This window comes from Clavelina lepadiformis, chromosome 1 (assembly GCF_947623445.1).
Source record: "Clavelina lepadiformis chromosome 1, kaClaLepa1.1, whole genome shotgun sequence".
NCBI lineage: Eukaryota > Metazoa > Chordata > Ascidiacea > Aplousobranchia > Clavelinidae > Clavelina > Clavelina lepadiformis.
Genome location: NC_135240.1, coordinates 1,093,365 through 1,105,263, shown reverse-complemented (window position 1 = coordinate 1,105,263; position 11,899 = coordinate 1,093,365). Strand labels below are relative to the sequence as shown.

The window sequence follows — 11,899 nt, the reverse complement described above, 5'->3', positions numbered from 1 at the left end:
TCAGGCTAAAGTTAACGTTTTGTGTTGGTTCAAAGTTAAGGCTTTTTGGCTGATTTTTTTGGGAAATGTAAGGGAAAAAGTTGTTAAAAAGTTGAAGCATTTGGTGCGGGAATTCTAGATACGAGAATTTTCTCAAAATACTGCATTAAGTCTTTTTGACCTACATCTCGGCGGATACAAAAACTCAGCAAGGTGACCGGGCTTGTTTAGAAGCAAATTCAAATTGAAAAATTGTACTTTGCATTGTTTTAGATAGGGCTTCAGATGGACTTAAACCCCCTAAAAAGGAGCTCAAGATTCCAATTTGAAACTGAATCCCTAAAATTAAAAAGCTGTTTTTTTTTTAAATAAGAGTATGTAATTGACCAATTATAATCCATCATCATCATTGTCCCAAATTGCTTATAAACTAATGAACTTTGGCACATTGTGAGACTTTAGTCAAGCGAAAAGGCTTCCCACAGAGAGTCAGGGTATTTGAAACGAATGAGAGAAATTAAATTGAATGGAAATGTCCAAGCGCTTTAACGAAACAAAAGCTGGGTATGAACTCACTCAGTCAAAAGCAATAAATCAAACCATCGTTCTAATTATTCTCATTTCTCACAAATATTGATCATCAAATAAAAGTCATGAGAAATGTAATTTTATACAATGACTTAAATGGAGCATAAGCGAATCCATTATGTACATGTCTGCGCTTTTCAAAGATTTATGTTCAACTTGCCTAAAGAAGCAAAGTTTTAAAAAAAATTTGTAACATAAAACAACCAAAACTACTTCCTACCCACAAGAAAACGCGCGTCAAAAAACGCCCTCTAATATAGACTTCCTTGTTAATACTTAAATTAAGGTGAAAGGGTTTAAAACGGGAAGAACTAACGTATTTGATTAATTATAAATTTCGCAATATAAGCCCTGTCATAATATATTCACTAGTCGTTCAATCGCTCAACACGATATATAAAAAATTTACTAATAATAATAATACTCTATTAAAAATCTTCATCTACAAAACTTAATCTGTGAAACTCCGATGAAAAAAAGCAAAAGCAAAATGTAACGTAGCAAAGTTTTCTAATTCAAGTGTGTTATTTTATTAGGTAAAACAACAAACTATCCGGCGTAGAATACAAATCCCACGTTGGAATTCCTTGGAAAACCGCTCTATCAAAGTATTTACGTTTGGACTGATTGTTCTTCAGTCCTCAACACTAAAGCGCGTTTTATCGAAATATTCTTTTGTTTGTTAATTCCAATGATACCTCTTTATTTGATTTAAAATTAGTTTGTTGGCACCTAATCACGCAACGCTTAATACCACCCAACGTAGCCTACGTAGAGTAATTGTAAAAATTTCAGACAAATTTTGGTATTGCAACCGTGCATGTGTTTTTTTCCTCACTTCTGGAATGAATAGTAAATTTGTTGTTACTTTTTTGTTGAAAAGTCGTTTGATATAGTGAGTAAGTTTTACAGGGGGCTGGGGAATCCGCAAATTAACGCTTTGTTACAGACGCTTATAACGTCCTGCCAATTGAAACCGCCGGTAATTGCTGATTCCTTCCAAGAAAGCGTGAGCAAAAGAAGATAAACAAAGAGAAAAGCGTTTTATTGGCATATTTTCAAAGTAAGCACGCCAGCTAAACGGTGGAATAATTTAACTCGATAAAAAAACAATGTGAGGCTACAACAGAAAAGAAAATGTTTACACAGCCAGTAAGAAAATTTAATTACCGAGCTAGTAAGACACATTTTGTGAAAAACTTTATTCTGCGGCCTTGTATATTTCTACTGAGTGACCGCGAAAATGTTAATGCTTTGTAACTGAGGAGTCATGGCCTAAACGCTAAACTATAGTCAAATGTGTCGAAAATACAACAGAAAATTGTAGTAACAATACAAAATAACATTTTACGCAAAATCATGCTTTGACTTAAGAGTTGAAAGAGAAAGAGGAGAAAGTAGATTTATGAGAAGATTTTGGAAATGCAGTACTGTACATACACTTGACGCTTGGACACGGGAGAGTATTCACACAAACCAAACGTAGACTTTTTCTGTTTAAAGTCGGCTGAACGAAAGAAAAACGTTGCAAACAAAACCATATCAAAACGAACGAAGCGGCAAATCCGGTCGAAAAAATATCATATCTAAACATTGTATTTCACTCGCGCAGGCGCTCGCGCACACAAACAAACAAACAAACCAACAAACAAATGAAAAAGTTTCTAACAAGTAAATAGTCTTTTCACAGGAGCATGCATAAGGTTTTCAGTTTCACGGCTCGGTACCGAAGCTGATGCACCCTTATCCCCAAAGCTGGGAACATAGCAGCATAAAGTATTGGGTGGCTCTTAAAATGTACGAACAAATTATCTATAACGATGTAACGAAAAATACAAATACAGAAAAAAAACTGAAAAGAAATACAGTATCTGTAAAACGAATGCCGCGATTTGGGTAGAAACGCATTTAAGACCGACGCACAGATGAGGGACTTTCTCAAACGACGTTCAGGACTGGTTAGCAATTTATTTCAAAACAACCACGCAGTGTAGCGGACTGTAAACTGACGGTTCGCCGTAAGCTAGAATCATGGAATGTACATGACTGACCAAGAATATAAAAAAGAACCTCGAGACGCGTATGCGAAACACTATTAAACCAATATTGTAGAACAAAACGGAAAAAGTAAAATAATTGAAATCGCAAACTAAATTTAACCGTGTCAGGGTTGTCTTATTAACTAAATCAAGCAAAAATTCAGAGGCAAAAAAAAACGAAATGTGCCCAAAAAAGGAAGAAAATAGATATAGATATATTTATAACCTTAAAACGTTTAATGGACGTATAAGTAAGTAAGTATAAGTAATACCGTGTAAGTGTCGCTTACATCTAAAACCTCACATTTCAGGTTGAATCGTCTGTGGGTTGAATCGTCTGTGGGTTGATCGTCGGAGGTTTAGTCGTCTGTGGGTTGAATCGACATGGAACCAGTACTAACTTATTTGATGAAAGTGCTATTTCAGTCAACACAAACTACTACTGTTACTACAAACTACTACTACACAAACTACAACTACTACTATTGATAAACAATGAGGTGTAGCTACCAACTCAGATCAAAGCACGTGTTGCATTGCTTTTAAATTGCGCTAATTACGTGAGGATTTAAAGCAATGTTGTGTCGATTTAATTGCGGTGAAACCTCCATTCTTGGTTTTTTAGCACCCTCGTATACCTTTACAATTATTAACTAGAGCTTTGGGGTATGGTCGAGGAAAAAAGTTTATTGCATTTCGTGAAGTTGTTTAAGTTTTCTCTTTTTCTTTCTTTTTGCTTTTTACACAGCGGCTTACAACATAACTATAACTATAACTATAACCATAACTCGCTTACATTCATGTACTGCATACCGGGTTAATTAGAATCGAACAGGAGGTAGAAACCACTAAGTGCCAGCTGTACTCACTTCCGGTTCCACTGAACAGTCCCGAAGACGGATTTTCCATGTTTGTAAAGGACGGGGTAGAGGCTGGGTAGCAACTGAACGACGGGGGACAATTGTACGAAGATGGCACAACGAGGGCCACTGTAGTCGGCCAGACCATGCTTCCCACGCCCCCATTTCCGCTGTTCGGCGTTCTTTGTGGTGAATATCCCCTATTGCTGGGTGAAACGCCTTTACCTCTTGTATAACCTGTAAAGTTCACTCAATGCTGACATGCCGCTTATTTTTGAATGTCAACTCAAATAGATCCATGATGGCTTTTGCAAAACGACTGTGCCCAGGAACAAAACAATATTAAGTTTATTATTAGAAATACCAACAAATGTTAGCAACTATTAAAGTTAATGAACTAGTATTTCGCGATACGCAACAAGCTTATTGTAGATCTAAAAATTTAAAAGTGTTAACAAACATATCCAACCTGAATCGCTTGCATCGTAGCGATCGGAAATTCCCTCAAACTGAGTTGCGTAACCGTTTATAGCAACGGCTGCTACGGCGGCTGAGTGAGGCACGAAGCTGCCCGTATCTCCCGGATGCGTAGTCAAGTGTGAAGGGGGCGGAGCAACGCTTCCTGGAGGAGAAATTTGACGATGAGCGTTGTACTGCCAAGTGAAGGACGCCTCCATGAAGTCTGCCGCCCTCTTAAGGACAACTTCCTGTCGGAGAAGCGTTTTTGGTTGTTTTTGCTTGTTTTGTTTTCGGAAAACTATATCAAAATTCGGTAACTTACTTTTGATAGGCGATCGGGGTCACCCTCGTACCTCGGTACCGTCTTTAACAAACGTTGAAAACCAGGATCCAATGTTGCATCATTGAGAGCTAAAAAAACAATTAGATATAACCAGAAGCTTATAAATAGACTGCCAGGTGAAATTTATTTCACAATAGGAAGGGCTTGGATAATTACTTGAAACTTACAATTTCAAGTAGCATTCAACATTTACATTTAAAGTAGCCTTTTAAAAAAGCAACCAACGCCGCGTAACGATTAATAATATCCGAGCCGCACTGTATTAACATTTGGAGACCAATTCAAACCGTGACAAATTTTATTGCATGGGACAAAATGCAAAACTCTAGACTCAAAATGTCGTTTTGCCTTCGATCTGTTCGGTCCGGTCCCGTCTGTGACGCCCATATAGTTGAGTTGGCCTTAATTGTCATAAAGATATGTAAGGTTAAAAAATCTGCAAGCTTGTACGAATACTGGCTTGGTTCAATTTTGGTGATAATCAACCCCATTGGGCACATTTAGATAATTTATAGACGTCGATCGCGGTGGAAGGTCGATTGGGGTCGTATTGGTGCAGTAGGTTTCACCAATATGCGGAAAGAACAAAACTGAGTACAAAAATAGGTTATATTTTCTTCTAAAAGGCGTCAGTGGAAATTATTAAGGCACATTTAAGAATTCGAAGTAATAATAAAATCTGCCAAATCAAAATTTAATTCTTTTCCAATTTAAAGATCTCTCGATTTCGTCATTTTCAAGAACCGCTCTTTAGTCATCGTTTAACTTTAAAAGTAATTCATCAAGTTTACAGGGGGGGGAGGGCAACCAAAAATATTTTTTTTGCTATAACTAGACCGCTTTCCAGAAACCTATCAGCGCAATATTATTTTCAAGTTTCTAGGACAGTAGCAATGAGAAGGCACTCATCGATTTGAAACGAACTGAAATAACTTTGAATGACACGCGCATGTGGAAATGATAATCCGGAAAAAATTATCGGTCGGCTTGATCACCGGGGTTTGCTTGATTGCCTTGATTAACCGCTTTGATGACCTGACCTTTTGATGACTTTTATGACCTGGTTCCTGACAGCAACTGTTGATCTTTGGAAAGCTAAATATTTTTTAACAAAAAAAAAAAAAAAAAACATTTTTCACGCAAAAGCGTAACTTTTTTCCCTTCGGAATAAGTTTTCATACCAGCCTTTTAGCCTTTTCATACCGGTAATAAGACCCGGGTAGGCTTAAACTTAAATCTCTAAACTTATATCATATTTCATTCCGCTTGGGTACAATGCAGGCCCCTAGGTGCACGGATAGTATATGAATAATATTCAGAGCAAATAGTTGTTGAGGAATTCGATCCTGTTTTTAAAGCTCCTGTTTTTAATAACTTCGAATTTATGGAAATCCCAAAAGTTTCTTTTCTGTGTTGGTTAAAAGCTGATCACACAGAGTCGAAACAGTGACGTTTGAGTCATTATTTGGGCAATGAATTTAATTGACAGCAAGCCGCTTACCGCCACAGGGGTCATTTTTGCGGGATCTTCTACCATGCTTTGAATTATTATGGACGTACATGTTTTGTGACTTTCCCAACACCACCTGATTATCGACAAAAACCGTTGTGGAAACGACAACCTAAAATAAACAAAGAAAGCGGAATTGCAATCCTGTTGGCCATAGATCATCTATATAACCGGAGTTTTAAGAATTTACATACAGGAAAGAAAATATATGCGAATTGTAAAGTAAAGAAAACTCGGAAAGAAAATTTTGATTTAAAACTTACCCGAAAATTTCGCAAACACCTTGGCTTGCCAACGTTTTTCGTGCAACTTTGATTGCATTTCAAAAAAAACTTCAAGTAATACCTGAAAAACATTTTACTGATATCGGTGCGCTAAACTTCCACTTGCAAAGAGTGAGTCACTATTGGTTGCCGAAGACACAATACGTTAACAGCATGACTCAGATTATATTAGGCAATGAATCGCAAATGACTGTGGCATGGTCAAACGTCAATATAGGTCATCATCTATGCAATAATAATAAGACCAATATAATGGCATGAGTCTGATCATGCAAGCTTGCATAAGTGAAGACATACAGCCTTTGAAGACATACATCCGCGATGCTACGAAGTATTGATTTTTGTAGGCTATAGCGACTTGCAGATTCCCGACAAAGTACGATCTGTGTTGTGTTGATTATAGTGTTCCGAGCAGATTTAATTAACATAAGGCTTGGTGAATGACAAAAACTTAAAAACGCAAGCTAAAACTGTAGCGAAAAAACGAAGAACAAAAACGCGAACAACTTGAACAAAAACGCGAAGCTAAACTGTAAAATATGGTAACCACCGTATTTAGCCAAAAATCAACAACTGCATTGAAATGAACAAATGCTTTTGCGAGGAAAAATCCGTTATCAACGCTTCTGAAGTGGCGCTTCTCTGTCACCGTAATTTTGGTGATTGCTGAAAAATAGTTTTTAGCTTTTCATATAATTGAAAACAACCGCCAACTTCGTTAAAAAATATCAAAAAGCTGATCAGCGAAAACAAGCCGATTACTTTGTGTCAGAGCCTTTCAAAAATCGTGACAATAAAAAATGATTAATTTAGAAGGGTGAGCCGTTACTTTATACCTATAGCCTAATGTGTTTAAATTTGTCCAAAAACGCACAAGCAGACAACAGGCCATTATTTGTTACGCTCATTAACTTTGTAGTTGGCAGATACCATATGCTACTTTCGCTGCAGAAACCATCAGAGAAACATGCAAGGCGCTTTTTTCTTGGACTGTATATTGGAGATGCATTAGTTTAAGGGCGCATTAAGACATTTTAAAGTAATTATTTCGCCTTCTGACTTCCTAACTTTCTCCACTTAAATTTGCTTTCAATTTCCCGTTTATTGCAGGATCCCAAAAGTACGGGCATCTTCGCTGAAATGCCATATCCTTTTTGTGTTAATGCAGATTGGAAATAACATGCGAGAGTTGCAATTTTTATAAGCAAGTCAATATTAATTATACATGCGACAATGAGTTTGTTTTTGCATTTGCTTAATATATAAACCATACTTGACAAACCTCTCAAAAATGAAGGGGTCTGACGGAAATTTGTTTCTGTTTCCGCAACTTTTCTTGTCGCAGCACCGACTGTAAATAAACGTCTTTAATTTTAATCTTTACATCTTTTTACCAATCTCCATACGTAGCTGAAAAACTGTGTGTAAATAAGCGATTGAGTCAAATAATTTAATAACCAAAAGTTTCACCTGCACAAGATTTCGTGGGTTAGTAAAACTCTTTGCATTTCGGGGTTCTTGTCTTGGCCTTCGTATGGAATAGCCTAAACGAAAAAATATTTTCAAAAGTATCAACTATACAAGAGTCTCAGAAAATTAAACTCAGAGTCCATCACAGTTATTTCCACTTTACCTTCTCATTGGAGGCATCTACGAGGCGAATGTAAATACTCTGTTCCATTCGTACACCTAAAACATACTGTCATTGTTCTAATCACTCTTGCGGTTCTTATTATTTCTACATATACATATGTAAGCTTTAGGTCTTCGTGACCTAAGATATGTACCTTCTCTTAGGTAAGACATATGTAATCTTTAGGTCTAGACTCTAGAGTAAGGCGAGAAAGGCGGTTGCCGTTTAGAAAGCGAATTAGAAAGCGAAAAACTTGGAAGAAACGCACGGGGTAAATTGTTTTTTGAAATAAAAGTGTGCATCTCAGAATGTGCATAAAGTCAATTTTTTTCGGGGCGCCATACCCCCAGAACCCCTAGGAAAGATTGCATCATTACATCTCCCGTAATTTCGGGGCCACAAAATCAAGTCGCGCCATATTTCGCTTCTCCTTCACTCTATATAAGCTCCTTTAATTTGCAAACCGAAAGATAATAATTCCAGGAGCGGATGACAAGCGGTTGCAGAGAAGTGCAGCTAAAGATTTGAATAAAGCATGGCCGCCAAAAACATTTACAGAGTGAAAAAAAATTACATTACAATGCTGCTTAACTGCATATTCTATTCATGCCAGAGATTAATAAGCTATTAGCAGCGAAATTGATCAAAATTTGTACGTGCGAATATCACTGTACATATTTCTCGGAAATTCAGAGACTGTCGAGAAAGTGTTATCACGTATTGGCAGCGTACGGTTTGCAGAGATCAAGTGTGAAGACTTATGTCGAGTAATCTTGAGAAAAGAGTCATAGGAGGTCTCGCGATCGATAGGTGGGCGACATCAGTAATTTTAGGTGGCATCCAATGAAGACATATAGATCGCATGCTCGAAAGCGGACTTTCATTACTTCTGGGACCTTGTTTCGATTCCTAAACTTGTTATTCAGGACAACATAGCAAATTGGCAATAAATGACTCTTAATGAATTTATTATCTCCTGTCGTTGATCGCGGGTCAAAATTTGGAATAGATGTTTCGAGAGAGACACGCGTTAATTGGAACCGGTAGAAATGCGAGTATAGCGATTGTTTTTGTTTACTAATTGCGGCCGCAAACTAATGCAATAATGAACAAAAAATCAAATATCTCACCGTTCTGATATACAAGTTGTAACCTGTAATGCACTCCATTGTTTGTTTTCTGGCCGGGAACTTCCTAAAAATATTGGAATATTGTAAAATACTTTAAGTAAAAAAAACTACTTTAGCGAAATAGAAATACAGCAGAGGACGACGATAATAAGCTTTTCTTTTAATCGTTAACTTGGTACACGCTGATATATATAAGCTAAGGAATTAGACTCAAGAATTTAACAGAATAATAGTAAAAATAATAAAGTAAAAATAACTTTACGTTTTTGAGTTGTTTTTCTTAAATTAAAAGTAATAAAAAAACTACTGTTTCATTTTCCACAAAACCAACAAATGCGCTATTTTCTATTTCCACAAGTTGCCCATTTAGATCATGGAACGTCAGGATGAAGTGAAAGAAGTTGGTTTTACGCAACTTACTAGGCGGCTGTTTTTGGAAGTGTGCTTCCCGAAGCCCGACCCTGCAAAAAGAAAAATATTTCAGAAACTCCCAAATTCCAAGCGAACAGACATATAAGAAAGACCGACTATAGCACCCTTTACTCATGACTTGTTCATGTTGACATATTTGGTCGCGTTTTTAACTAACAAAATGGCCGCCGTAATTGGCTACGCGAAATACGTCTACTTAAAACTTTACGCTCTTTTTAAAATTTTTACCAAATCAAAATATATTGCAAGACTCAAATAAAAACTCACAAAAAACGGTGTGTCTCATATTTCTAGCGCAAAAGAAATTATTTGTCGTTACTAGCCAAGAACGTTGCTAACATTGCGCTGTCATAAAAACTATTAAAGCTGTTTTTGCTAAAAAACCTTGCGTCTGCGTCAAAGCTTTGCTAAAACTTGTATTTTTAATTCGATTTTCCTCTGCTCTTTAACTTAACAGTGCATGAGAAGAAACGCAAATCTGATTTCGAAATCGATCTTTTGATTTCGGTTGCATGCTTGCGTGAATACAGCCTCATGTTTGACTTTGCTTTGCTCAAAACTTAAAGATAAAACGTTACAATTCTCGCCTTGTTTACGTTTGAGAATAATATCAGTCGTCCGGTACGCTAACCTTGATAGTATCCCTTCCCCGAACACAGAGAGTTACCACAACTAACATACTGAAAGTTCACTACAGACTATGTGAGTTTGGGCTGGATCCCTAAGCTAAAGGACTTGGTATCGGTTATACCAAAGAGAAAACAAAAATTTGCCCTGGGATTTGGAGCGACAGAGGATGCTCTGCCAAAAGTCGGAAGATGAAGAGCAAATAGGATGGGAACGGTTGCATGCCCCAATGCACCACTGCTAATTGTGCATCAATAGAAAGGTCCTCGACCGGCGGGAAAACGCGGTGTCCTCGAGAACCACCTTGTCAATATTTAGCTACTTGATTATCACAAGTGATGACGAAATCTAACCACAGTTGATGAAAAGATTGATGGAAGCTTTGCTGCGGGCGCTGAGATTTACTGAGTATAAAAACGTGTGTATTACGCTCAGAAATATGTTCTAAGATATATTTCTTGTCTAAAAAACATTTTCGTCGTTAAAGTTTTACAAGAACTTAAAAAAGAATTCCCATTCTGAACGTGATTCAAAATTACCAGAATCATTGACTGCAAATACGGATAAAAATTCCAAATTGGGTGCAAAAGTTCACAAATTCAATCGCGCGACAGAAGCGTGATTTCTTGAAAATAAATTACCAATTCGCTTGGTTGACAAGTGATCAAAAAAAAATTGGAAAAACAAAAAGCCACCCGCTGGCCTTACTCCGGTCTGATCTTTACCAACCGATACCATAAGTGTTTTAATAAATGTTTCTGAACCGAACCTACTGGTTATACCTTGGCATTGTGTCCACCAGGCTGGTCTGAATCCAACCCCTGGCTGGTGAGGCAATTTGTTGACTGGACATCGCGGCGGATGTTATTCTTGATGTTTATTCTCAGAGAACCTGAATCTTTCACAAGTATCTCAGTTATAGTCTGCGTGTGTAACGTGCTATATTTGACTCTGCAATTTTGAAAAGATTATCGCATAAATTAAAATGAAATTAAATTGAATGAAATAATAAATATTATTAATAATAATGATCATATTTCCACAAACGTGGAAAAAATACTGAATTTCTATACTATTATAAATATATGGACTGAAATAGCCTGGGCTAAACTCGTTCAGAAACTTGTGTAGCCTTTAGTTCCAGAGCTGCAAGTTTTCCTAATTCAAAATGTGATTTTCATTATTTAACTATCATGTATTTCTATAGACCCACTCGGGAAATATATCTAAATCTAATCAACTTTTGTGTATTCCCGATGCGACCTTTGCAAGTTGCTCTCAAGATGTTGCCTGCACTTCGTATCGTCTCAAAACTACCGCACTGGAATTCAAGGGCAATCATGAAAGTTATTGCACCTAGCCGATGTAGCCTCGTTCTAACTGAGTCCGCTGAGAAATCGTGTATTGATGTGTCCATCGAGACACGCTACAATTTTGAAACTACTTGCCAATTGCTAACGTGGCCGTCACTTCTAATAAAAGACGTTTTGGTCGGGGGGAAAAAGAGAAAAGCTATGAGGAAGGCTTATAGTGGCTGTGGGATGGCCAAATTGGTTCGCGAACGTTTTATCTCTCTTTTTTGCTGTTCGTTCCATCGGTTGCCAATTTTTAAGAAGTCCTGTGACTCATTCAGAGAACCTACTTTTCCTGTTTATAAACGATCACTAGTATACAGGGCAACATGATGCAACGTCACGAGACCAGGTACTTTAGATTTTAAATTACATTTGGTTGTTTACAAAATGACCGATTGGCTGAATTCACAATACTGGTGGGTTTAGTAGCATTCAAATGTGTACAAGTGAATGTACAGTAGATGACGTTATGCCCTTCTACATGAATCCAAATAGTTTTATAAATAAAGTGTTTGGATAATTTCAATTCGTGGAACACAACAACGACTAGGTTTGTACGATTATATACTCGCTATTAATAAATATTAAAATAAATAATAACTATAACCTTTATGATAACGCTCTCATTGTCATTCACAATTTGTTGTCAATCGCCATTTT

General features: G+C 37.0%; 1 protein-coding gene across 1 annotated transcript; it reads right to left on the bottom strand.

Moving 5' to 3' along the window:
- Positions 1–2,913: 2,913 nt before the first annotated feature.
- LOC143444353 (transcription factor COE1-like) lies at positions 2,914–10,737 on the bottom strand. The gene is made up of 13 exons (XM_076943558.1): positions 10,658–10,737; positions 9,133–9,286; positions 8,826–8,889; positions 7,696–7,751; positions 7,533–7,606; positions 7,345–7,413; positions 6,042–6,123; positions 5,770–5,890; positions 5,309–5,363; positions 4,248–4,365; positions 3,936–4,173; positions 3,476–3,703; positions 2,914–3,023 (listed from the first exon to the last, which is right to left on the bottom strand). Exons 1-13 carry the CDS (start codon positions 10,735–10,737, stop codon positions 2,914–2,916), a joined length of 1,449 nt encoding a protein of 482 aa, XP_076799673.1.
- Positions 10,738–11,899: the final 1,162 nt, after the last annotated feature.